This window comes from Cinclus cinclus, chromosome 2, assembly GCF_963662255.1.
Source record: "Cinclus cinclus chromosome 2, bCinCin1.1, whole genome shotgun sequence".
Lineage (NCBI taxonomy): Eukaryota > Metazoa > Chordata > Aves > Passeriformes > Cinclidae > Cinclus > Cinclus cinclus.
In genome coordinates, this window is record NC_085047.1 from 117,385,980 (window position 1) to 117,408,009 (window position 22,030).

The window sequence follows — 22,030 nt, forward strand, 5'->3', positions numbered from 1 at the left end:
CCCGCGCGCCGAGACACACGATTGGTCTTCGAGGCATAAGCCCCGCCCCCTTAAACGCCCCGGATGTGGGGCGGTGCCACGACACGGACCGTTCTGGACCCTTCCGCAGCGCCGAGCCCCGCCGCCTCTCCGGCCCGCCCGGCCAATGGGCGCTCGGTGAGCGGTGCCGCTTTACCCAGTCAGCGTTGAGATCAAGGCGAGAGCAGGGGGGGCGCGGCCAATGGGAGGCGGAAGAGCGGAGGGCGGGGCGGGGCCGAGGCGGCGCGCGGAGGAGGCCGGGAGTGCGCGCGCGGGCTGTGACGCAGCTGCGGCCCCGTGAGGCGGCGGCGGCACCGCGGGCCCGACCCGGCCCGGCCGCTCCGAGCGGCGCTTCCTGGCACCCGCCGTGAGCACCGGGCCCCGCTCGGGCAGCCTTTCCCGCAACCTGCGGTGAGCATCGCGGCTGGCCGCCCTGCCCGGCATGGCTGTGGCGCCGCCGCCGCCAGGCCTTTTGTGCCGGGAGACCGGGTGGTCCTGGAGTGGGGGGGGGCGCGGGGAGGCCCCGGGACGGAGGAAGGGCCGGAGGGAAGCGGGAAGGCCGTGAGCGACTGGGATTTCTCGGCAGCTGTGCCACAGCTATCTCCGGAGTAGCTGCCCGCTTTTGGGGATTTTTAGACCTTTTTGGTTGTCCCGGTGCGCATCCGGTTGGAGATTCAGGGTGTTTTCCACGGGGGATACGCGGCTCTGGATGGGAGTAACGGCCCGGCTGTCCCAGGGGCTGCGAGTTATTTACTGTCGTGTTAATTATGTGTACTTTAAAGTTTGGGTGGTTACATGTGACTTGAAGTTACGTTGCTGGCATGGGTTTCTTTGGGTGGTTTTGGGTGCATTTTGTGCTGTTGCTCTTAAACTTCGATGCGACGGATCCCAACTCAGCTGGGGGGTGCATCGAGTGGGAGAGGGATGTTGTGTAAAACCCTCGAGTTTTACTAGTTCTGGTCCAGCTTTTGAGTTTACAGAAGCTTAGAATCAGTAAGGCTGGCAAAGCCCTCCTAGCCCACAGAGTCCCAGCTGTGCCCCACGGCCACCTTGTCCCCAGCCCAGAGCACTGAGTGCCACGTCCAGGTGACACCTGCAGGGATGGGCACTGCAAACCTCCCTGGGCAGCTCTTGCCAAGGCCTGAGCACCCTTTCCATGGGGAAATTCCTGCTGCTGGCCCAGCTGAGCCTGCCCTGGCCCAGCCTGAGGCCGTTCCCTCTGCTCCTGTCCCTGTTCCTGGAGCAGAGCCCGACCCCCCCTGGCTGTCCCCTCCTGTCAGGGAGTTGTGCAGAGCCACAAGGTCCCCCCTGAGCCTCCTTTTCTCCAGGCTCAGCCCCTTTCCCAGCTCCCTCAGCCCCTCCTGGGGCTCCAGCTCCGTTCCCTGCCCTGGACATGCTCCAGCCCCTCCAGGGCTCTCCTGCAGGAGCCACAACTGGACACAGCCCTCGAGGTGTAGGGAAGGAGGGGTGTGTGTGAAGTAGAGCAAAATGCATGCTGTGGCAGGGGGAAATCTTTCCATAACTCGTTTTTTATTAGAAAGTGATATTTTAGGTTTCTTCTTAGGAAGAGATTGGCATCTACTGTTCTCAGAACAATGTGAGAGCAGTGACTTAGAAAAGAGGAACCATGGAAAATGAGGGACTTGTGAATTTGCACGTAAGACTGAGAGTCACAACATCAGACTGCTGGAAAAGTTCAGGTGGTTTTTATCTGGCCTGAAAGGGAGACCTACATTGGGGCAAGGTGAGATGGCTGAAAATATTCCATAGAAGGGAGTGGTGTGTTTGTAAGTAGATCCTGGTGGAGAGGGAGCTGGGGTGGGGTCAGCCTGGAGAAAATGGTTGCACAGGGTGGACCTTTTCACAATCATAACTCCCTGACAGGAGGCTCAGGTTGGACAGCAGCAGGAATTTCCCCATGGAAAGGGTGCTCAGGCCTTGGCAAGAGCTTCCCAGGGAGGTTTGCAGTGCCCATCCCTGCAGGTGTCACCTGGACGTGGCACTCAGTGCTCTGGGCTGGGGACAGGTGGCCGTGGGGCACAGCTGGGACTCTGTGGGCTAGGAGGGCTTTGCCAGCCTCAGGGATCCCATGGGAGAAGGTGAGGAGGGCCCAGGGTGCAGTGTTACCCTGTGCCACAGGAGCTCTCTCAGGAGCTTCTCTTAAACTCTGAGAGTTTGTCAGAGCAGCTTTTCCTGGCTTTTGCCAGGATCATTTCTCTGAAATTTCTCTTATTGGGATGAATGAAGCCTGTAAGGATTTGCCTGTGTCAGTTGCCTTTTAAGGTGACCCTTAACACTCCAAAATCGTGGTGTGTGTCTGTTGTAGTAGTTGGAGGTGACACAATTCATCTTTTTAATTCTTCTGTCAGTAAGTGTGGCATTGGGCTGTTTGTTCTGGGCTGTATTTGGTCTCCAGCTGTTCAGGGATGGTGGAAGGCTGTGGCTGCTCCCAGTCCAGATTTGGCCATTCCCAGAAAGTGCTGAAGGGAACACTGAAGTGTTCCCTTCAGTGTGAAGGATGGGCAGCTGGATGTGAGATTTCCTACAGGAGCTGTGCTGGACAGTGCCCAGTCCCTCTGTGCCTGGGGTGGGGGAGCTGCCAAACCAGGGCACAGGGAAAGGGCAGCTTTGGCTTGCACTGGAACTATTTGCGTTGGGAATTTTCTTTGTGTGAGCCATTCTAGAATGGCTGATGTTCTTAGTTCTGCACTGCTGTGTGTGGCTGCTGCTGCCAGGGAGTACCTGGGAATATGGGGGAATTCCTGCATTTCTTGCTGAATATCCAGGGGGTGGGGTAATACTAGCATTATTTTAGTAATGTGTATTTTTTCTGGTCAGTATTGTCATTTTTTTTCTGGCTAATAGGCTTTTCTTGGATCATTACACCCATTACTTTTGGTTAAAATTACATTTTTGGGGGTAATACTGGCTTTTTTGTTAATGTGGCAGTTTTTGGTTAATCTGAAACTTCCAGTGGTGGAGCTGCAGGAAAACACCCCCCAGTTCCCTGACAGAGTGCCCGAAGAGCTGAGAAGATTGTGTTGGATTTGTTGACAAACTCAGAGAGTTGGAGCAGAGTTTGTACCTGTCTGTGCTGGGGGAGGAGGCTGAGGAGAGGCAGCAGGGAATGTGCTGTAAATAATCTATGGGGATTGGAAAGGGAATTGGGCCTGGCCAGAACTCCCCTGGAGCAGCAACTGCTGGGAGTGCAGGAGTGGGAGCAGAGGGAGGGGGGATTCCTGTAACCCCTGTGCGGTGCATTCCCCCTGTCGTGGTTGAAGCAGTTGGCAGAGAGGGTGGAACAGGACAATCAGTCCTGGAAACCCCTGGGATTGCAGTGGGATCACCACAGTCCAGGACACAGGCTGAGATAGGTGGGAACTCCAGCCATAATGAGGGGTGACACCTTAATTTTAGGGACAGTGGTATTTAGTGACACCTCCTGAGCTGTGCTGTCGCTGGAATGTTGGTGCCCTTGACCCCCTGGGGTTCTGGCAGTGTTTGGAGTCACACAGCGCTGTGGGGTTGGTGCCCTCGGCAATGAGGGAGATGGAAAATGAGTTTGCAGGAAGAGCTTTCAATAAAACCTGAATTCTGCTTTCCAGGTCTAGGAAGAAAACCTGATACATCCTGAAAATGTTTAACAAATCCTTTGGAACTCCGTTTGGAGGCAGCACCGGCTTTGGGACAACTTCAACTTTTGGGCAAAGTAAGTAAAATATCTGGAATGTTTTTTGAGGAGCTATCTTTTCCTGGAGTGCAGCTCAGAGAACCCCATGGAGGTGGTGATCCCTCGTGGGATGGAATTAGGGAGCTGCTGGGTGTTCCAGCTGGCTTGGATGAGGTTCAGGAGCCAGAGGCTTGACCCCAAACCAAGCTTTTCATTTGGGCGGACGAGCAGGATTCTGTGTCTGCTGTGCAAACTTCCTCCTGCAGGAAGAGTGAAAAGGCAAAGGCGGTGTGGCTGGGGGGTGTGCTGGGTTTGTTGGGAGGGCTTGGAAGGAAGAGCTGTGTGTTGTGGGTGTTTGTGGAGCTCAGGCTGTTCCCAGCGGGGCTGGTGAGGGGCTCACCGGGCTGTGCTTGCAGATGCCGGCTTTGGTACGACCAGCGGAGGCGCCTTCGGGACATCGGCCTTCGGCTCCACCAACAACACCGGCAGCCTGTTCGGGAGCACGCAGACAAAGCCAGGTGCTGCCCGGGGACTGCTGGGAAAAGAGGGAGGGAGGGAGGGGGCCAAAGGGAAAACCCCCAAACCAAGGAATCCTCAACGAAAAACATCCAAACGCCCTCCCAAGCCCAGAAGAAGCTGTCCAAGCCCCCAAGCAGAGGAGGTTGTGCAGGATTAACAGCCTGTTTCTGTCTGCAGGAGGGTTGTTTGGGTCAACCACGTTCAACCAACCAGCCACCTCCTCCACCAGCACTGGCTTTGGGTTTGGAACATCCACTGGGACATCAAACAGCCTCTTTGGAACCACCAGCACTGGTGGAAGCCTCTTCTCATCCCAGAGTAATGCCTTTGCACAGAACAAACCAGCCGGGTTTGGAAGTGAGTGGAACTGGCACCTCTTTGCTGTTGGGTGGGAGAGCAGTGGGAGCTGGGTGTACCTGGGCGCTGGGACAGGGGGCAGGGTGGGGCTGGGAGGGTTTCTCCAGGAGGATACAGTGGAGGAGCTCACATGCTCCTCAGTCTCAGTGTAGCTGTGATGCCAGCCCTAAATTCTAAATAAATTGCCAAAGGTGGTTGGCTGCAATTTTTTATCCTGAAATCTGTTTTGGTGCTGTTTGATTTTAGATTTTTATCCTGTGGCAGAACAGTTACAGTTAGGTTTGTCTGTGGCAGGAGAAGATAGGGAATGCTGTTAAACTCTTCTGTAATTTCATGAGGCAAAAGAAACTGCTTGCAGTCTCTTCTGAAAAAGGATCCTTGCTGATTCTCTTTATTATAAAATTACTGTATTATTTTTTTCCTGCTACTTGGGAGTAGAAGGCAACTGGCTGCTGTGGTTTGTCTGGTGTTTCTGGGGTGCTGAGTTAGGGAAGCTGCTGCAGCAGAGAACTGCATTAGCACCATCAGCTTCCAGCTTTGCTGTCAAATTACTTTTCCCAGCTGTTTTTTCCATTTTCAGACTAGTTTCTAATTTGAATAAAGTATTAAGGCTTAAGTTTTAAACTTTGGGTTTGTTTTAATCATGATGTTGTTACTTTTTTACGCTTTATTCAGACTTTGGTACGAGCACTAGCAGTGGAGGGCTCTTTGGGACCACCAACACCGCTTCCAACCCCTTTGGGAGCACATCTGGCTCTCTCTTTGGCCCAACCAGCTTTACTGCTGCTCCAACTGGCACGACTATTAAATTTAATGTAAGTTCTGCTTTTTTTTCTTAATCCAGCCTGTTCACTGTGGGAAGTATTCAGTTTTGCAGTTGTTTGTGTGATGTCTTGGTCACTGAGGTGCAAAAATGAGTTCATGTGTATGTGTTCTGACTTGATTTGAAAGCATCCCTTCTCAAACACTGTAGAATTTCGGGCTTGCTGGGTTTAGAGCTGTGCTAATGCTGAAGGATAAAAGGAGCTTCTAAAGCTGAGCCTTCCCAGGAAGTGCTGTGGAATTCATGGTGATCCCTGGCAAATGCAGCAGTAAGGGTTAGGGACATCTGTGGATGGGTCAGAATCAGCACAGCTCTCCTGAGGCAGCCTGGCTCTGGGAATGGGACCTGGTGGTGTCCTGCCTCCTCTGGACGAGTCCCCTTTAAGACAGGATTCAGTAACTGCTACAAAGTTCTGTGGCAGTTGGACCTGGAGGGTGGCCCAGCAGAGCAGCCTTGAGGAACTGGGCTAACTGGGGCCTGCTGGAAGAGGAATTCTTCTGCCCAAAAACTTGTTCATGCAGATCTCATCCCTCTTCATTTCTGGACGGAGCTGATGTAAGACTGAGGCTTTGGGGGTACCGCTGTCGTGCTGCCTGGGCTCTTGCAGTGCTGCTGATTTGTACTTTCATAGCACTGTTAGAAAAAAGGGGGGATAGTGAAATTCGTGCAGAGCTCCAGGATTTGTGTCAGAAGCTGAGGTAAACTTCTTTTAAAGTGAAACTGAAAGCAGAATTGCTGGGAGTTGTTTTGAGTGTTCCTGGGGCAAATTCCACTGCTGATCATCATTGAACACACCTGGATGGGGCCTCAGCTGTACAAATGATGATGGAATCATAAAACCATGCAATCACACAGTGTTTGGGTTGGGAGGGATCTTAAATCCCACTCAGTGCCACCCCTGCTATGGCAGGGACACCTTCCACTGTCCTAGGCTGCTCCCAACCCCAATGTCCAACCTGGCCTTGGGCACTGCCAGGGATCCAGGGGCAGCCACAGCTGCTCTGGGAATTCCATCCCAGCCCCTGCCAGGGAACAGTTCCTAATTCCCAAGATCCCATCCCTGTGTCCTGTCCCTCCATGCCTTGTCCCAGTCCCTGTCCAGCTCTCCTGGAGCCCCTTCAGGCCCTGCCAGGGGCTCTGAGCTCTCCCTGGATCCTTCTCCTGTCCAGGTGATCACCCCCAGCTCTCCCAGCCTGGCTCCAGAGGGGCTCCAGCCCTGCAGCAGCTCCGTGCCTCCTCTGGGCTCTCTCCAGCAGCTCCAGCTCCTTTCCCTGCTCTTGGTGTCCCCAGGCTGGAGGCTCTGCAGGTGGGGTCTCACCTGAGCAGAGCAGTCACACAGAGCCTCTGGTGTGTGCTAGCTGTAGGATTTTCCAGGGACTGCAGGGAATTCTGGCTGTGTTCCTCCAAGTCTTGTCTGGATTTTAACCTGGCCCTTCCTCCCTTCCCACAGCCCCCAACTGGCACGGACACCATGGTGAAATCGGGAGTGAGCACCAACATCAACACCAAGCACCAGTGCATCACTGCCATGAAGGAGTACGAGAGCAAGTCCCTCGAGGTCAGTGCAGGGGGACCCAGCCTTCCTTGGGTCTCTCTGGGCCACAATTACTGTCTGTGCTCATTAGTGGAAAAAAATGAACCTTCAGTATCTGCATCGTGCACCCGAGGTGCTGTCAAATAAAAGAATTAATGCAACGCCACATTAATTGCAATTGGGTTTAAATGCTTAATTCAGGTCAGGAAGAGCTGAAATTCCATCTTGTCAGAAATACATGAAATCCTGTAGGGAGCAGCCCTGCTGTGCTAACAGCAGGAACCCAGCCAAGCTCAGTTGTTTATTATAAACCACTGTTCCCAAGGATTCAACCTGAGGCCTTCCCATTTGGGCTGCTTTGTTTGACCCTTCAAAACAGATCATTTATAAAAGAATGTGAAAAAGCTCTGGGAAATCACATTGAAGTCCAAACATGGTTCTAAGTTCAGGTCCCATTTGTGGTGTCCTTATTTTCAAAAATATGGGTGTTGCAGCTTTTCTTGACCCTTTACCTTGGTGAGGATTGGGTGCTTTGTGATTGTAAGGACACTTGCCTGAACTGTCCTTTGTAAAAAGGGCTGGATTTTCCACTAGGAACTCCGTCTGGAAGACTACCAGGCAAACAGGAAAGGGCCCACGAATCCTGTAGGAGCAGGAGCAACTGCTGGCTTGTTTGGCTCTTCCACTGCCACGTCCAGCACAGCCACAGGACTTTTTGGCTCTTCTACTACCAATACAGGCTTTTCCTATGGACAGAATAAAACTGCTTTTGGAACCAGTAAGTACTGCCTGGCCCTGGTGTTCCTGTGAGTGCATGTGCAAATATTCTGTTAAACCTCTTAAAATTCTGTGATGCAAAATGCTGAAACTCTGCTGTGAGCTCAGAGTTGTGCTAGTTGTATTGTCAGCATTCACTGGTAGAGCTGCTTGCCATAAGAATCTGTTTTCTTACTTTTCCTTGGAAAAATTCAAACAGCACCTGGATTTTGATTAGGTTTTGGTGCAAACTGAAATGTAAATTGATCATAGAATCCCAGAATGGTTTAGGTTAGAAGGGGCCTTGAAGCTCACCCTATTTCACCTCACTGTGGCAGGAACACCTCCCACTGTCCCAGGCTGCTCCCAGCCCCAGTGTCCAACCTGGCCTTGGGCACTGCCAGGGATCCAGGGGCAGCCACATCTGCTCTGGGAATTCCACCCTGTGCCAGGGCCTGCCCACCCTGCCAGGGAAGGATTTTTTCCTAATAGTATTTGTGTTTGTGGCATTTGACTGTAAACAGATCCAAATCCTGCAGGCTGTAGGAAATGGAAATGGTTGTTGGATGAGCAGAGATAGGACCCAGGGAGTGCCTGCAGCTGGCCCAGGGCAGGCTCATCTTGGATTTGAGAGAAAGGTTCTGCCCTGTCCCAGAGGGTGCTGGCACTGCCCAGGCTCCCCAGGGAATGGGCACAGCCAGAGCTCCAGGAGCTGCCAGGGATGCCCAGGCTGGGATTGTTGGGGGGGCTGGGCAGGGACAGGGCTGGGACTGGCTGATCCCTGGGGGTCCCTTCAGTTCAGGACATTCTGTGCCCTGTTCTCCTGTGTGAATGCAGAGGATGGGATCTGCAGGGTCTGGTCTCTAACCCCACTGCTGTCCCAGGTACCACCGGCTTTGGCACCGGCACCACCGGGGGTCTCTTTGGGCAGCAGTCCCAGACCACGAGCCTGTTCAACAAACCCTTTGGCCAGGCCACCACCACGCAGAACACCGGCTTCTCCTTCGGGGGCACCAGCACCCTGGGCCAGCCCAACACCAACACCATGGTAAGAGGGGCTGGGCACGGGCTGCAGCTGCTCTCTTGGACATGGGGGGACTGCAGGACTGGGATGTTCTCACATTCCACTACACTGGGGTAGGAGCAGGGTGCCGAGCTCTGGAGGCTGTGGTGGAGTGAGGAACCTCCTGGCAGTCAGCTTTGTTCCTTACAATTGGAGAGCAGTCAGCTGTTCACAAATCATGTACCCACTCACCTCCTCAAGCAGCTGCTCTCTAGCAACTCCAGTGCTTCCTATAATTTTCACACTGATAATATCATTCCACGATTAATCTTCTATGGGAACTCAAATCCTGGGCTTTCTGGTGTCAAATGAGCAACATTTGTGGGCTTTTGTGACAGAAAGATTCTACGTGGTTGTAACTTGTTGCATAACTAGAGGCCATGGCTCCAGATATCCTGTGTTCTTTGTGAATTTGTTGTGACTTCTCCCAGAAAACCCTGTGAAATGTTTATTTTCCATCTCCCTTGCTCAAAGCGATGAGGAAATTCCAGTATCCTTTAAATCTTGGAGCATAAATTTTTCTTCTTTTCTTTTTTTTTTTCCCCCTTCTTTTTCTTTTTTTTTTAAATTTCCTTTTTGTAACTAATTTCTTGGAGGAGGACTAAAGCTTCTGGAATGCTCTTCACCCCTCCTCTTCGTCCAGCACGAGGGCAAATGTAGCATTGTTTTGTTTCTTATTTTGTGTGTTGGACCTGTTGTTGTATTCAGTGCTGGACTTGGAAAAGCTAGGGAGCACTGCCTTAACCTGGTTCCTTTTTGTAGGGTCTCTTTGGGGTCACCCAGCCCTCGCAGCCTGGAGGCCTTTTTGGGACAGCTGCAAATACAAATGCTGGGACTGGATTTGGAACAGGAACTGGCCTTTTTGGACAAGCCAACACTGGATTTGGTGTTGGTGGTTCGGTACGTGTGTGCCTTTGCAATAAAGAGAAATCCAAGCAGAGCCCTGTTCTGGGGTGCTGACCTTCACAGAAGCTGTGTTAGCTTAAGAATTAAGGTGTCTGAGATGCAAAAGTCAGGTGGTTTGCTGTAAACTGGAGCATAAACAGGTGTAGCAGAGTTATTTTTTAACAAGTGATGTGTGGAGTGATGAAAGCAGCAGGAGACACTGAGGCTCTCAGTGCCTGGGGATGCCTCAGCATAGGGTTGGAAATACAGCTTGTAAGTTGAGATGGACCAAAACCAACCTTGGTTTTTGATATTCAGTCATTTTGGTTCAGGTGGAGCAAAAATCACAGGATCACTGAGATAGGAAAAGTCCCTTAAGACCCTTGAGTCTGGCCCTAACAGCTGCTTTTGGGGTCTTGCAGGTGGCTTGGGCTAAACCCACTCGTGGGAGTGTGGGCTGTGCAGGGCTCACCGTGGTTGGCTTCAGTTCTGCTTCCCTGCCTGCAGCCCAGCACGATACAATTCCTGTGCTGTCAGCATCCAGGTTTCCAAATGGCTCTTGTTTTCCTTTCAGACCCTGTTTGGGAACAAGCCTGCTGGATTTGGAGCCACCACAACCAGCGCTCCCTCGTTCGGGACCACCACGGGCGGGGGCCTCTTCGGTAACAAACCTGCTCTGAGCTTAGCAGCAAACCCTTCCAAGCCTACAATCCCTTCCAGTTTGGGGACAGGAAAAAACCTGTGGTTTCAATCCTTGAAATCTGTGCTGTGTGTACCACACACTGCAGAGACCACGTGCTGAGTATTGCACTGTTGGAATTGTCAGGTGAGCAACAGCCCTGCCGTGGGGCAGTGTGCTGGCTGCTGGTTGTGCCTGTGCTCTTGGTGGGGCTCCCTGACTCGGGAAGTGGATTAAGTGCCTCTGTTTTGGTGAGTTCTTAAGAGAATTTTCGGCCTGGGAGGTGAGGAGAGCCCCTGGGATCCAGGGGAGCATTGGGAACACTGCAGTGAGAGTAAGATGAGTCAGATCCTGTTCAGCTGGTGGTTGTTGTCCTTAGTGGTGTGAAGGACCAAAGATCCTAGTGGCCTGTGATGGGAGAACTGATGTTGGGTGAGGGTGTGACTGTATAAATGTGTAGGGGTGGCTGAAGGGAGTGGCAGCTTCTTTCATGGGACTCTGAGATTTCTTCTGTCTTTTTAGACCTGGATTTCAGAGCAACACAATCGTGTCTGTGAGAGTGAGCAGGAAGGGGTTGGACCTTGCCATCCCTTTCCTGCAGTGCTGTTTTGTGTTGGTTATTTCAAGGCAGTGGGGTTTGCCATGCCTTTAGCCTGCTGTGCTAGCCTGCCAATATAGACAGGGAAGAACTTGAGGGAGCTGGGTGATCTTTTAGGTCCTTCCCAAATCAAGTTCTGTGCAGTTCTCAGTGCTCTGAACCAGGGTAGCACCTTGGCAAGCAGGATTTAACCGTGGTGAGCAGTCCTTAGCAAACCTCCCAGGGGTGTGAGGGGTGCTTCTGAGTTGTTCTGCTGGTAAGGACATGGCTACACTAGTGTGTTGGCATTGTTTGGTGGAGACCAACCTCTGCAGTGTGTGGTTTTGGTTTTGTCTGTGCAGCAGTTTCTAGGAGGAATGGAGCTAGATTCCAAGGGGTTGGTGCACAGTTTTTCAGTTTAACCCTGGCTTTGTGTACTAACCAGGTATGGCATGGGGTCAGCATCTGCAGTAGAACTGAGCCCATGGTAGATGTGGGGTGGCCTTGTTGCAGCTACAGCTGTGCCCTTGAACTGTGCAGATCTGAGTTCCCACCTGTTCTGTGGTGAGGGTCAGAGAAATGAGTGTGTGGTATAAACAGGATGAAATGAAGTTTGTTCCCCCCAGGCACTCAAAAAACCCCAGCACATTTTACTCTGTTGCCAGATAGAGCAGCATCATGTCAGCTCTGCCTTTCAGGGAAGCTTTGAAGTTTGTAACCAAGTGAAAAGCTTAAGAAGGCAGACCAGTGTTTTTCTGTGCTGCTTTAATGTTGTACTTACAACCAAAATAAGTTTATTACCAGTGAAGTCCCTTCTTGCTGATTGTCAGTTTAACCTGTGCTGCTGGAAACAGTGAGAAATTTGACTTTGACTTTGGAAGGGCTCTTTGACCCTGTGATGCTTATTTATTTAAATGCATGATTTTAATTTCATCCCTAATGAGCTGCTCATTCTGTTGTTGAAGGTTTTGGTGCCAACACTGCTGGAAATAGCTTGTTTGGAAATAAGCCTGCAGCTGGGACTCTGGGCACTGGACTTGGAACAGGGTTTGGAACAGGTAAGCAGTTTCCCAGCTCTTTTCTGGGCAGCTTCAGCCCTCAGGCTGCAGTGCTGGTGCTGGTGCGCTGGGTGTTGCCTGTAACTGAGTTAGGAAAGTCTGGGCATGTTTTAGCTTCAAGCCAGGATGGCTCAGGGCAGCTCCAAGGGGAGCTTTTTATCACAGTGCCAAGTGGCCTGTTAGAAATTGGGCAGCACTGGTTCCACTGGTGGGACTGGTGAGGTGCTCTGTGCTCAGAGGCTCAAGTGCCTGCAGCATCCATGAGCACGGAGTGTTTCCTGCAGTGCAGTAAGGAATAGATTCTCTGTTGTGCCTGTCAGCTTGTCACAGTGCTGCAGTCAATGACAGTCCCCTCTCCTGTCACAGCTCTGGGGGCAGGACAGACCTCCTTGTTTGGGAACACGCAGCCAAAGCTGGGGGGAACGCTGGGGACAGGAGCGTTTGGAGCGCCAGGATTCAACACCTCCACAGCCACCCTGGGCTTTGGGGCCCCTCAGCCTGCTGTAGGTGAGTGTCCATGGACCTGTCCCCATGTGCCTGAACACAGGAGAATGCCCATGCCAAGGGCTTTGGAGCAACAGAACACTTCCTTGGGGCCACTTCTGGTCTCAGTCACAGTGCAGACCATGTTAATGACACTTTTGCTAGTTGTATGTATATTTTTAAAGGAATTCCAAGTTGCTTTACATTCCAAATAAGTGCACCTATTTTAGAGTATTGTCTTGAAGATTAGTAACATTTCCCGTCATTGCATTTGGGACAGCAAGAATAGATGTGCACAAAAATAATAAGGGAAGTGCAGCTTTTTCAGTACTTCCAGGTAGGAGAGGCCTAGAGGGCCTTTATGAACAGGAATGCTGTGCCATTGGGACAAAAACAAGCCCCAGTTGTCTCCAGCTCTCCTGACTTCCTGCAGACCCTGACAGTAAGCTGCTGTTCTGAGAGTGGTTTGGTTTTTCGTTGGGAATGCCCGCATGCACCCTGCTTTTGTTGGAATTAGAATTAAGCTGCTTTTGGTGGCTTGAATGTTTCATGGGGTGAAGTCTCGGGGCATTTTAATAAGAATTGAAATTAAATAGGACAGAGCGACAAGATTTGAAATCCATTTTAGAAGGGACTTTAGACCTCTATGGTTGTGGTGGCAGGAATGTCAAAATTCTGCTTTCACACCCTTTCAGAAGCCAGCTGGGTTAGTTGAATATTCTGTCAGGCCAGACTCTTCCCACTGCTCTGTAGCTCTCTGTCCCCTCAGCTTTTCACCCATGAGAACTCATGAATATGATTGCACACTCTGATGGAGGAAGGAGATGCTCTGAGAGCTGCTGTGTTTCTGCCTGCCCTGGTTCTGTTCCCAGAGCTCTAAAACTGAAATGCTGCTCCCTTTGTAGCTCTGACAGACCCCAATGCCTCTGCAGCCCAGCAAGCTGTCCTCCAGCAGCACCTCAACAGCCTGACCTACTCACCCTTTGGGGACTCCCCGCTCTTCAGAAACCCCATGTCAGACCCAAAGAAGAAGGAGGAGGTAAGTGCACTTGAGCACTGAACTCATTTTTTGGGTGACAGTTGAAGTGACTTTGGTCTGTGTGCAATCTTCACTTCAGTGCACACTGAGCAGCCAGGTAGGTTTCCCTCTGTGCTCTCCCAGTGGTGCAGTGGCTTTTTACCCTCCAGGACACAAAGCGCTTGATTTTATTCCAGTGGAAAGTTCCCTGCCCATGGCAGGGGGGTTGGAGGTGCTTGATCTTTAAGGTACTTTGCAACCCAAACCATTCCGTGATTTCCTGCTTTTGCCTGCATCACAGTCTTGGCTGTGGAGTTCCTGTGCTCACTGCTGCTGATTTGGAATAAAAATGAATCATTGTTAATGCTTGGAATAATTGCAGTGCTTTGTTTAGGACATCTCTGAGAGTCTCTGATAAACATTTCCCTGTTGTTTTGTTCATAAGATGGTAAAACAAACACTGCAGACTTTTGAGGTGTTAGGGGAGGCTCTAAGTAGCTGCTGCCCCTGGGCAGATTCTGGGGGCTGGAGGCGAGTCCTGCCTGGCAGCTGGAGCCCCGGGGGGCACATGGATCTGTGCTGAAGGCTGGGGCTGTGCATGGAGCCCTCTGGGGCTGTGCATGGAGCCCTCTAACGGGGTGCAATTATTGCTTCCTCTTTACTTGTCACCCCCTTTGCCTTTCAGGGCCCTGGGCTAGAGCACCCCAGAGCTCTGTCCCCATGCCTTAGATGTCCAACTGTCCATCTTTCTGTTCCAGAGGCTGAAGCCAACCAACCCAGCAGCCCAGAAAGCCTTGACAACCCCCACCCACTACAAGCTGACCCCACGCCCTGCGACCAGAGTGCGACCCAAGGCACTGCAGTCAGCGGGCTCGGCCAAGTCCCAGCTCTTTGATGGGCTGGATGATGATGAACCCTCCCTGTCCAATGGAGCCTTCATGCCAAAGTGAGCTTCTTTTTTGTCTCTGTGTGAGAATCTTCTGTAATATTCCTGTATATTACCCTAAATCCCATGATTTTATGCCCTGGTTTGGATTGGAAGAACAATAACAAGTTGTCTGTAAGACTTCACTGGAACTGTTTTCTATAGAGGAGGTAAAAAGGTTCAGCTTAAACTCTTAAGGTCAAATAAGCTGAAAAATGAGGTCAGCCCATAATGGGAGCAAAGCTCCTATGAAGTCACTTAGGAATTCTTAGAAGGAAAGCTTGCACAGGGTAACACTTCTTGCTGCTGAACTGGGAGTGTCATCAGGTTTGCTCATGCCCTTAGTATAGAGGCAGATTTCTGGTGGTTTTATCCCAGCCCTGATTCTGTTTCAGATCCACAGACATTTCTGTGAGAAATAAATCATGGGTCTGCCTGAGTGAAGCTTTGGGTTCAGTTTTCAGGTGCTTCAGTGACTGTGATATAGGAAAGGGATTTGGAAAGATTTGGAGTTGAGTAAGACAAAGAGCAAAAGACAAAAGTGACCCTGCTGTAAAATGAACTTGCACCTGTGGGCCAGACCTGTGCTTCTAGAAAAGCTGTTTGGGAAACAGCTGAACAGCTGTGGTTTGCTGAACTTAGGATTTGAGCCTTTCACTGGCTTGTGCTTTTTACACCTCTACACAAACCAGAGCCTTGAATGGAATTCCCCAAAATATTTTAAGTCTCTCTTGTGGGAGACTTGCTATGTCCTGGGTGTGGGAGCTGGTTCCTGGAGCATCTGAACTAAGTACAGAATACACATTTATGCAGTGGGTAGATTTGAATTTCCCTTGCTTGGTGTGTTGTGTTTTTAGGAAGAGCATCAAGAAGCTGGTTCTGAAGAACCTCAGCAGCAGCAACCTGTTCTCCCCAGTGAGCCGAGAGAACGAGGACCTGGCGTCACCTTCGGAGTACCCAGAGAATGGGGACAGGTGAGTGAGTCACCTGCGGGGCTTTGTCCTCAGAAATGCAGACTGGTTCTTCCTGCCCCTAAATTACTGCTCTACAGCAGCCACTTCTTCTCAGGGATGTCACTTCACTGTTCATTGAAAGCAGTTGACCTGCTGGAAGATGCATTTCCTCCTGTACTAACCATATGTTCTTATTTGTGGGCACTGCCAGCTCACCCCACCCAAAATCCAGGTCAGCGAGCAGGCACTTATGTTCTGGATGAGTCTCTCTTCCTTCCCTGTAGCAGGAAACCAGGATATTCCTGGGGGGAAGTGCTAAACCTGTCCCTGAGGGGAGAAGAACCTCTCCTGGTCAGTCCTCGGTGATGTGGGAATTGCAGGGGAGCTCCACTGATCCTCATGTCTCATATTTCTATTTTCTATATATGTATTTTGTACAATGAGGAACCTCTAAGGCTACATCTTTCCCCCAAAATCCAGAATTCCAACCTCTGAAAAAAAAAGTCTGGCCATATTTCAGTTGAACTCTGATTTTTGCCTTGGTTTTCTTTTAATCAGAGTCTGGAAAAAACCTCCTGCCCAGTTCACCACTTGGACTTTATTGAAAGCTACTGAAGTGAGAGCTGCTTGGGAGTGAGGTCACCCTGGCCCTGTGGGCAGAGGGTTTGGAGCTGTGGGGTTGCTGTTACACCCCCTTTTGAGGCTTGTCTCCAGCCTGAGCTCCCTGTTCCTCTCAGCCCTGCACAGGGCACGTGCTTTAGTCCCCATCATGGTGGGGACTGTCCCAGTCTCACCACTGTCCTTGCTGTAGTGGGAGCCTCGGTGGCAGAGGGAAGAGGAATTACCACTCACACTGCACGTCATGTGGTCCTGTTTGCTCTTTGTGTGGAAAGAGCAGAATTTTAAACTCAAAATCACAAGAGTTTCCTTAGCAGGGAGGGACCCACAGGGGCCATCAAAGCCCAGCTCCTGGCTCTGCACAGGAGCGTTGGCGTCAGTCCCTCAGGACTGAATAATTCACATTCTCCTTGCTCTGCCCAGGTTCTTCCTGTCGGTGCCTCCCGAGGAGAACCACAGGCAGGACGGGGAGCGGGAGGAGGAGGAGGAGGCCCACGAGGTGACCAGGTTTTACACCAATCCCATCGCCAAGCCCATCCCGCAGAGCCTGGAGGGCAGCGGGCACAAGCAGCACTCGGCCGTGGACGACACCATCGTGGCGCTCAACATGCGAGCGGCGCTGCGCAACGGGCTGGAGGGCAGCAGCGAGGACGCCTCCTTCCAGGAGGATTCCCTGCAGGAGGAGTGGGACAAGGAGGCCGAGCCCGGGCAGCAGCTGCATCCTGCAGGTGAGCCTGGCGGGGGCAGCGTTGCGTTGCATGCAGACTTTTCTGCACTTCGACGCCCTCTGCCCTTCTCCTTCCACCAGAGTACAAATCTTGCTCTGCATACCTAGTGCAGAAATTTTGTCTGCTGAGTCAACGAGCATTTAAGTTTTATCCCCCAATTTTATATCACGTGCATTGGAGTTTTTTAAACTTGAGAAGGTACAGGGAAAAGATTTGTTGATCCTTCCAGGTAATGCTTATGTGGCATGTAATGAAACTGGCTGGTGATGTGTGCAGAAGAAATGTCTCTAGACGTTTTGTAGATGCGCAAAGTGCTTTTGGGAAATAGAATAATTTAGACAAATTAATAGCTGAAGAAGAATTGGAAGCTGTTAAATGTAGAGGAAGCTGCACCTTGGTCGGCAGTGCCTGAGGCCCCAGGCTACTAAAGTTGGGACAGTGTTTCCTTCAAGTGTTGATGCATTTTCAGTTTTTCTTCTCCCTGCACACCTTCCTCCCTTCCTGTTTGCCCACCTGATGCTCTCTGGCAGGGGCCTGGGCTGGCACAGCCTGCCAGAGCAGTTGGTCTAAATGTGCTGTGGAGGCTGAATGAAGGTGTGCTGGTGTCTGTTGGCTTTTGCTGCCCTGATTCTCAGTTCCTCTGAGGCTTCCAGGTGTTCAGGCTGGCGAAGAAAGGGATGCCAGTCTGGGAATGTTGGTACTTCATTGCCAGCCCTGTTCTCAGGAAATGTTGTGTTGCAGGGATTGTTCTGACACGAGCTGGCTACTACACCATCCCATCCCTGGAGGAGCTGGCCCGGCTGACCAACGACAGGAAAGAATGTATTGTGACAGACTTCACCATCGGCCGCAGGGGTGAGCCCCCCTGGCCCTCCTGGGGCTGCACCCTGGCCCAGGGCTCTTAGAGCTACAGCACCTGAGTTCCAAACCTCATCTGACTGTCACCAGCGCCTTGCTTTGGGAGCAGTTTGCATCAAAGTTTTGTAGGATTTTAGGATAAAATAAATCCCAGTATCATAGAAGGCTTGGTTTGGGAGGGGCATTAAGGCTCATCTCCTTCCGTGGGCAGGGACACCTTCCACCATCCCAAGGTGCTCCAAACCCCAATGTCCAACCTGGCGTTGGACATTTCCAGGGATCCAGGGGCAGCCACAGCTGCTCTGGGGCCTCCCCACAATCACAGGGAAGAATTCCATCCCAATATCCCATCCATCCCTGCCCTCTGGCAGTGGAAGCCATTCTCTGTGTCCTGTCCCTCCATGCCTTGTCCCCAGTCCCTCTCCAGCTCTCCTGGAGCTCCTTTAGGCCCTGTCAGGGGCTCTGAGTTCTCCTTGGAGCTTCTCATATCCAGGTGAGCACCCCCAGCTCTCCCAGCCTTTCCATACCCGTGTCAAAAGTTGGTAATGCTCCTCTGGAGTTTTCTCAGAGGGAAGGAGGTGTCACTTTGCTTGGGAGACAGGACTGGGTGGGGACAGGAGGAGCACAGCAGCAACGTGGGCTCTCTGGCACATGACTTTTCACAGACAGCTTAATTGTGACCTTTTGGGTTGTTTTGCAGGTTATGGATCGATTTACTTTGAAGGAGAAGTCAATCTAACAAACCTAAACCTGGATGAGATCGTACATATCCGGAGAAAAGAAGTCATTGTTTACCCTGATGACGAAAGAAAACCTCCCATTGGGGAAGGGTTAAACAGGTAAGTGTTAGATAAAGGTGATGCTTAAAATCCTGTCAGGCTGCTGTGTGTGCAGCAGAGACAAATCCTAATGGTGAATTCACTTTATAGTGTTAATCAATTACTTGCAACATTCTGAACCACAGGTCTGGTTTAAAAGCCACTCTGAATTTCCTGGGGCTGTGCTGTGCTGTGCTCTCCTGCCCCGGGGCTGTGCTGTGCTGTGCTCTCCTGCCCCGGGGCTGTGCTGTGCTGTGCTCTCCTGCCCCGGGGCTGTGCTGTGCTGTGCTCTCCTGCCCCGGGGCTGTGCTGTGCTGTGCTCTCCTGCCCCGGGGCTGTGCTGTGCTGTGCTGTGCTCTCCTGCCCCGGGGCTGTGCTGTGCTGTGCTCTCCTGCCCCGGGGCTGTGCTGTGCTGTGCTGTGCTCTCCTGCCCCGGGGCTGTGCTGTGCTGTGCTCTCCTGCCCCGGGGCTGTGCTGTGCTGTGCTCTCCTGCCCCGGGGCTGTGCTGCCCTGCCCTGCCCTGCCCTGCCCTGTCCTGCCCGGGTCTCTGAGCCCCTTGTCCCTTTGCAGGCGGGCCGAGGTGACCCTGGACGGGGTGTGGCCCACGGACAAGACATCTCGGTGCCTGATCAAGAGCCCCGAGCGGCTGGCAGAGATGAACTATGAGGGCCGGCTGGAGGCCGTGTCCCGCAGGCAGGGCGCGCGCTTCAAGGAGTACCGACCTGAGACCGGCTCCTGGGTCTTCAAGGTGAGGCTGGAGCACTGCCCTGGGGCTGCAGGCTCCTCAGGGTTTGTCGGTCAGGTCATTTCTAGTACCCGAGCACAAAGGGACCTGGGGGTACTGGTTGACTGAACAAGAGCCAGCAGTGTGCCCAGCTGGCCAAGAAGGCCAGTGGCTGTTGGTCTGTATCAGGTGCCAGCAGGAGCAGGGAGGTCATTCTTCCCCTGTACTTGGCACTAGCGAGGCTACACCTCGAGTGCTGTGTCCAGTTCTGGGCCCCTCAGTTTAGGAAGGACGTTGAGGTGCTTGAACATGTCCAGAGGAGGCAACAGGGCTGGTGAGGGGCTTGGAGCGCAAACCCTGTGAGGAATGGCTGAGGGAGCTGGGGTTGTTCAGCTCTGGAGAAGAGGAGACTCTGTCTCTACCTTTCAACTCCCTGAAAGGTGGTTGTGGTCAGGTGGGGTTGGTCTCTTTCTCCAGGCAGCACTGACAGAACCAGAGGACACAGCCTTAAGCTGTGCCAAGGCAGAAATAGGTTGGATATTAGGAAAAGGTTTTTTTTACAGAAAGAATAATAAAGGCGTTGGAATGCTTTGCCTGGCGAGGTGGTGGAGCCACCATCCCTGGATGTGTTTAAAAAAGACTGCATGTGGCACTCAGTGCCATGGTTTAGTTGAGATGTTCAGGCTGGGTTGGACTTGATGATCTTGGAGGTCTCTTCGAACCTGTGATTCTGTGATTTGCCAGCTTTGGACAGCTGGCTCTGGTGAGAACTGTCCTCACCAAAACAGCTCCTCGTTCCTGGGAGTATTTGAGGTTGGGTTGGATGGGGCTTGGAGCAGCCTGGAGTCATGGAAGGTGCCCCTTCCCATGGAATGAATGAGCTTTAGGGTCCCTCCCAGTCCAAGCCAGTCTGCAGTTCTCTGGTGAAACCTGTGGCCCCAGACCTGCCTAGAGCAGGCGGTTTTAGTCTGTAGAGAGGCTGAATTTGTTGCGGGTGTCCCAAGAGTTGTGTGTTAGGATACCTGGATGGGGCACAGTTACACCTGCCCAGTGTTCAGGCCTTCCAGAAATTTCACTTCCAAGCTGTGATAGGTTTGTCTTTCTTCTTAACACAGGTAGCACACTTTTCCAAGTATGGCTTGCAAGATTCAGATGAGGAAGAGGAAGATCATCCTTCAAAAGTGGACACCAAGAAGTTAAAGACCATGCCTGTGCCACCCCCAGGGCACCTGCCCCCCCAGCAGATGGCTCTGAATGGCAAACCAGCGCCCCCAGCTCAGGTAGAAGGAGAACAGTGACTAAAGGGGGTTGATGACATGGAATTTGGACAGTAGCTGGTGCCTGGGAAGAGGGTGGTTGGAGTAATGTGCAATCTGGAGAGTGAAGCCTTACAGAAACTCTTCTGAACTCTGCCTGAGTGGCTGCGTGTTGTTTTCCTTTGAGACATGTGACATTTCAGACTAAGGATGGGGTGGGGAGGCTTTCAACCCTTGTTTCTTGTTTGAATTCTAGTCTGAGTTTGGCAGATGTGCACCTCTTCTGGAAGAACCCTTGTTTTTGTGACTATTAAATGCACGCCCGTAATGCCAACGCCGTATGCTGCCTGCCTGGACAGTGATGCTGTGCACTCAGTTGCCTTTACCACCATTAGTGTGCAAGACTGTCTGCTTTTTATTTTAAGAATGTGCTCTATTTTTATTAAAATACTACTTTTGGTAAGGCTGGCTATATGCTGGCTTTGTAAACATATTGTGTTGGATGTGACTGCTTTAAACCTTTGCAAAACATCCTCAGGGCAGGGCCCATTTTACACAGGAATACTTGATCCACAGGCAGTGTTTGATCCAATTCATTGGGAGTAGCAGGAGCCCAGGTGGGCAAGAGGCCAATGGTCCCTGGGCTGTCACAGCCATGGTGTGGCCACAGACCCAGGGCAGGGATTGTCCCCTGTGCTGAGCACTGTGTGACACCTTTGAGGGATGTTCTGGGCAAGAGACACCCTGAGGGTCTGGAGCATGTCCAGGGCAGGGAATAGAGCTGGGGAAGGGGCTGGAGCCCCAGGAGGGGCTGAGGGAGCTGGGAAAGGGGCTGAGCCTGGAGAAAAGGAGGCTCAGGGGGGACCTTGTGGCTCTGCACAACTCCCTGACAGGAAAGTGGAGCAGGAAATGGCCTCAAGGTATTCCAGGGGAGGTTTAGGTTGGATACTGGGAAAATTTCTCCTGAAAAGGGCTGCACAGGTTGCCCAGGGCAGAGTTGAAGTCACCTCCCTGCAGGGATTCCATAGCCACAGGGCTGTAATGTGGCACTTGGGATGTAAGTCAGTTCTGGGGAATGGTTGGACTTGGTAGGCTCAGAGGCTTCTCCAGCCTCAGTAGTTCTGTGTTTCTAATACAGATCTTCTCCCTGGTATCCAGTGTGAATCTCTGCTGCCCATTTGTGTGGCAGGAGAGCAGAGCTCTGCAGGCAGGTGAGAGGGCCTTGATCCCTGTACAGCAATTCCAGAAGCACCATCTGCTCCCTGGGCAAAACATCCTGCTGCTGGGGCAGGCTGGGGGCTGCCAGCTCTGCTGGATTCTGCATGGAGAAACCCAGAGCAGCAGGTAGCTGCTGCTCCAGCTCTCCTGGGTAATTAACACCCACTCATTCATCCCTGTGCTGGAGAAGATCCTTAATTATTTGCATTTTGAGCTGCACACGTGGCTGTCCAACAGCATCACTTCAGCTCCCCTCCCCTGCTTCATGTTCATGCTGGGGTTTTAAACACTCAGGCATACTGGGATATTGCTGATATTTTCAAACATTCTTACACAATCCCGTGTACTTAGCAAAAACCCCTCCAGGTTCGTTAACCTCACTGACTTGCATAACATTAACTTAGGTTTTAATTTCTGAAATTAGAAAAACATCACATTCCCAAAACACTAAGAAACACCATGGCATCACTTAAAACTTTCCAGCCTCTTGGT

At 51.9% G+C, this 22,030-nt stretch overlaps 1 protein-coding gene across 7 annotated transcripts in view; it reads left to right on the forward strand.

The window, feature by feature from the left end:
• Positions 1–290: 290 nt before the first annotated feature.
• The window catches only part of NUP98 (nucleoporin 98 and 96 precursor), a 43,654-nt gene continuing 21,914 nt past the window's right edge, over positions 291–22,030 (forward strand). For 2 of the 7 annotated variants that reach the window (XM_062488232.1, XM_062488234.1), the window contains exons 1-20: positions 291–429; positions 3,624–3,727; positions 4,105–4,206; positions 4,385–4,564; positions 5,240–5,379; positions 6,838–6,945; positions 7,516–7,699; positions 8,562–8,725; positions 9,503–9,640; positions 10,200–10,287; positions 11,847–11,939; positions 12,306–12,446; positions 13,328–13,461; positions 14,199–14,386; positions 15,223–15,339; positions 16,360–16,664; positions 17,406–17,519; positions 18,223–18,361; positions 18,911–19,088; positions 20,180–20,344. In XM_062488232.1, coding sequence (XP_062344216.1) covers positions 3,655–3,727; positions 4,105–4,206; positions 4,385–4,564; positions 5,240–5,379; positions 6,838–6,945; positions 7,516–7,699; positions 8,562–8,725; positions 9,503–9,640; positions 10,200–10,287; positions 11,847–11,939; positions 12,306–12,446; positions 13,328–13,461; positions 14,199–14,386; positions 15,223–15,339; positions 16,360–16,664; positions 17,406–17,519; positions 18,223–18,361; positions 18,911–19,088; positions 20,180–20,344 — 2,751 coding nt within the window. In that variant the 5' untranslated portion in view covers positions 291–429; positions 3,624–3,654. Of the gene's footprint in view, positions 430–594; positions 673–3,623; positions 3,728–4,104; positions 4,207–4,384; positions 4,565–5,239; positions 5,380–6,837; positions 6,946–7,515; positions 7,700–8,561; positions 8,726–9,502; positions 9,641–10,199; positions 10,288–11,846; positions 11,940–12,305; positions 12,447–13,327; positions 13,462–14,198; positions 14,387–15,222; positions 15,340–16,359; positions 16,665–17,405; positions 17,520–18,222; positions 18,362–18,910; positions 19,089–20,179; positions 20,345–22,030 lie in introns of those variants that run through there. The other 5 variants (XM_062488233.1, XM_062488236.1, XM_062488235.1 and 2 more) reach the window with 5 other exon arrangements.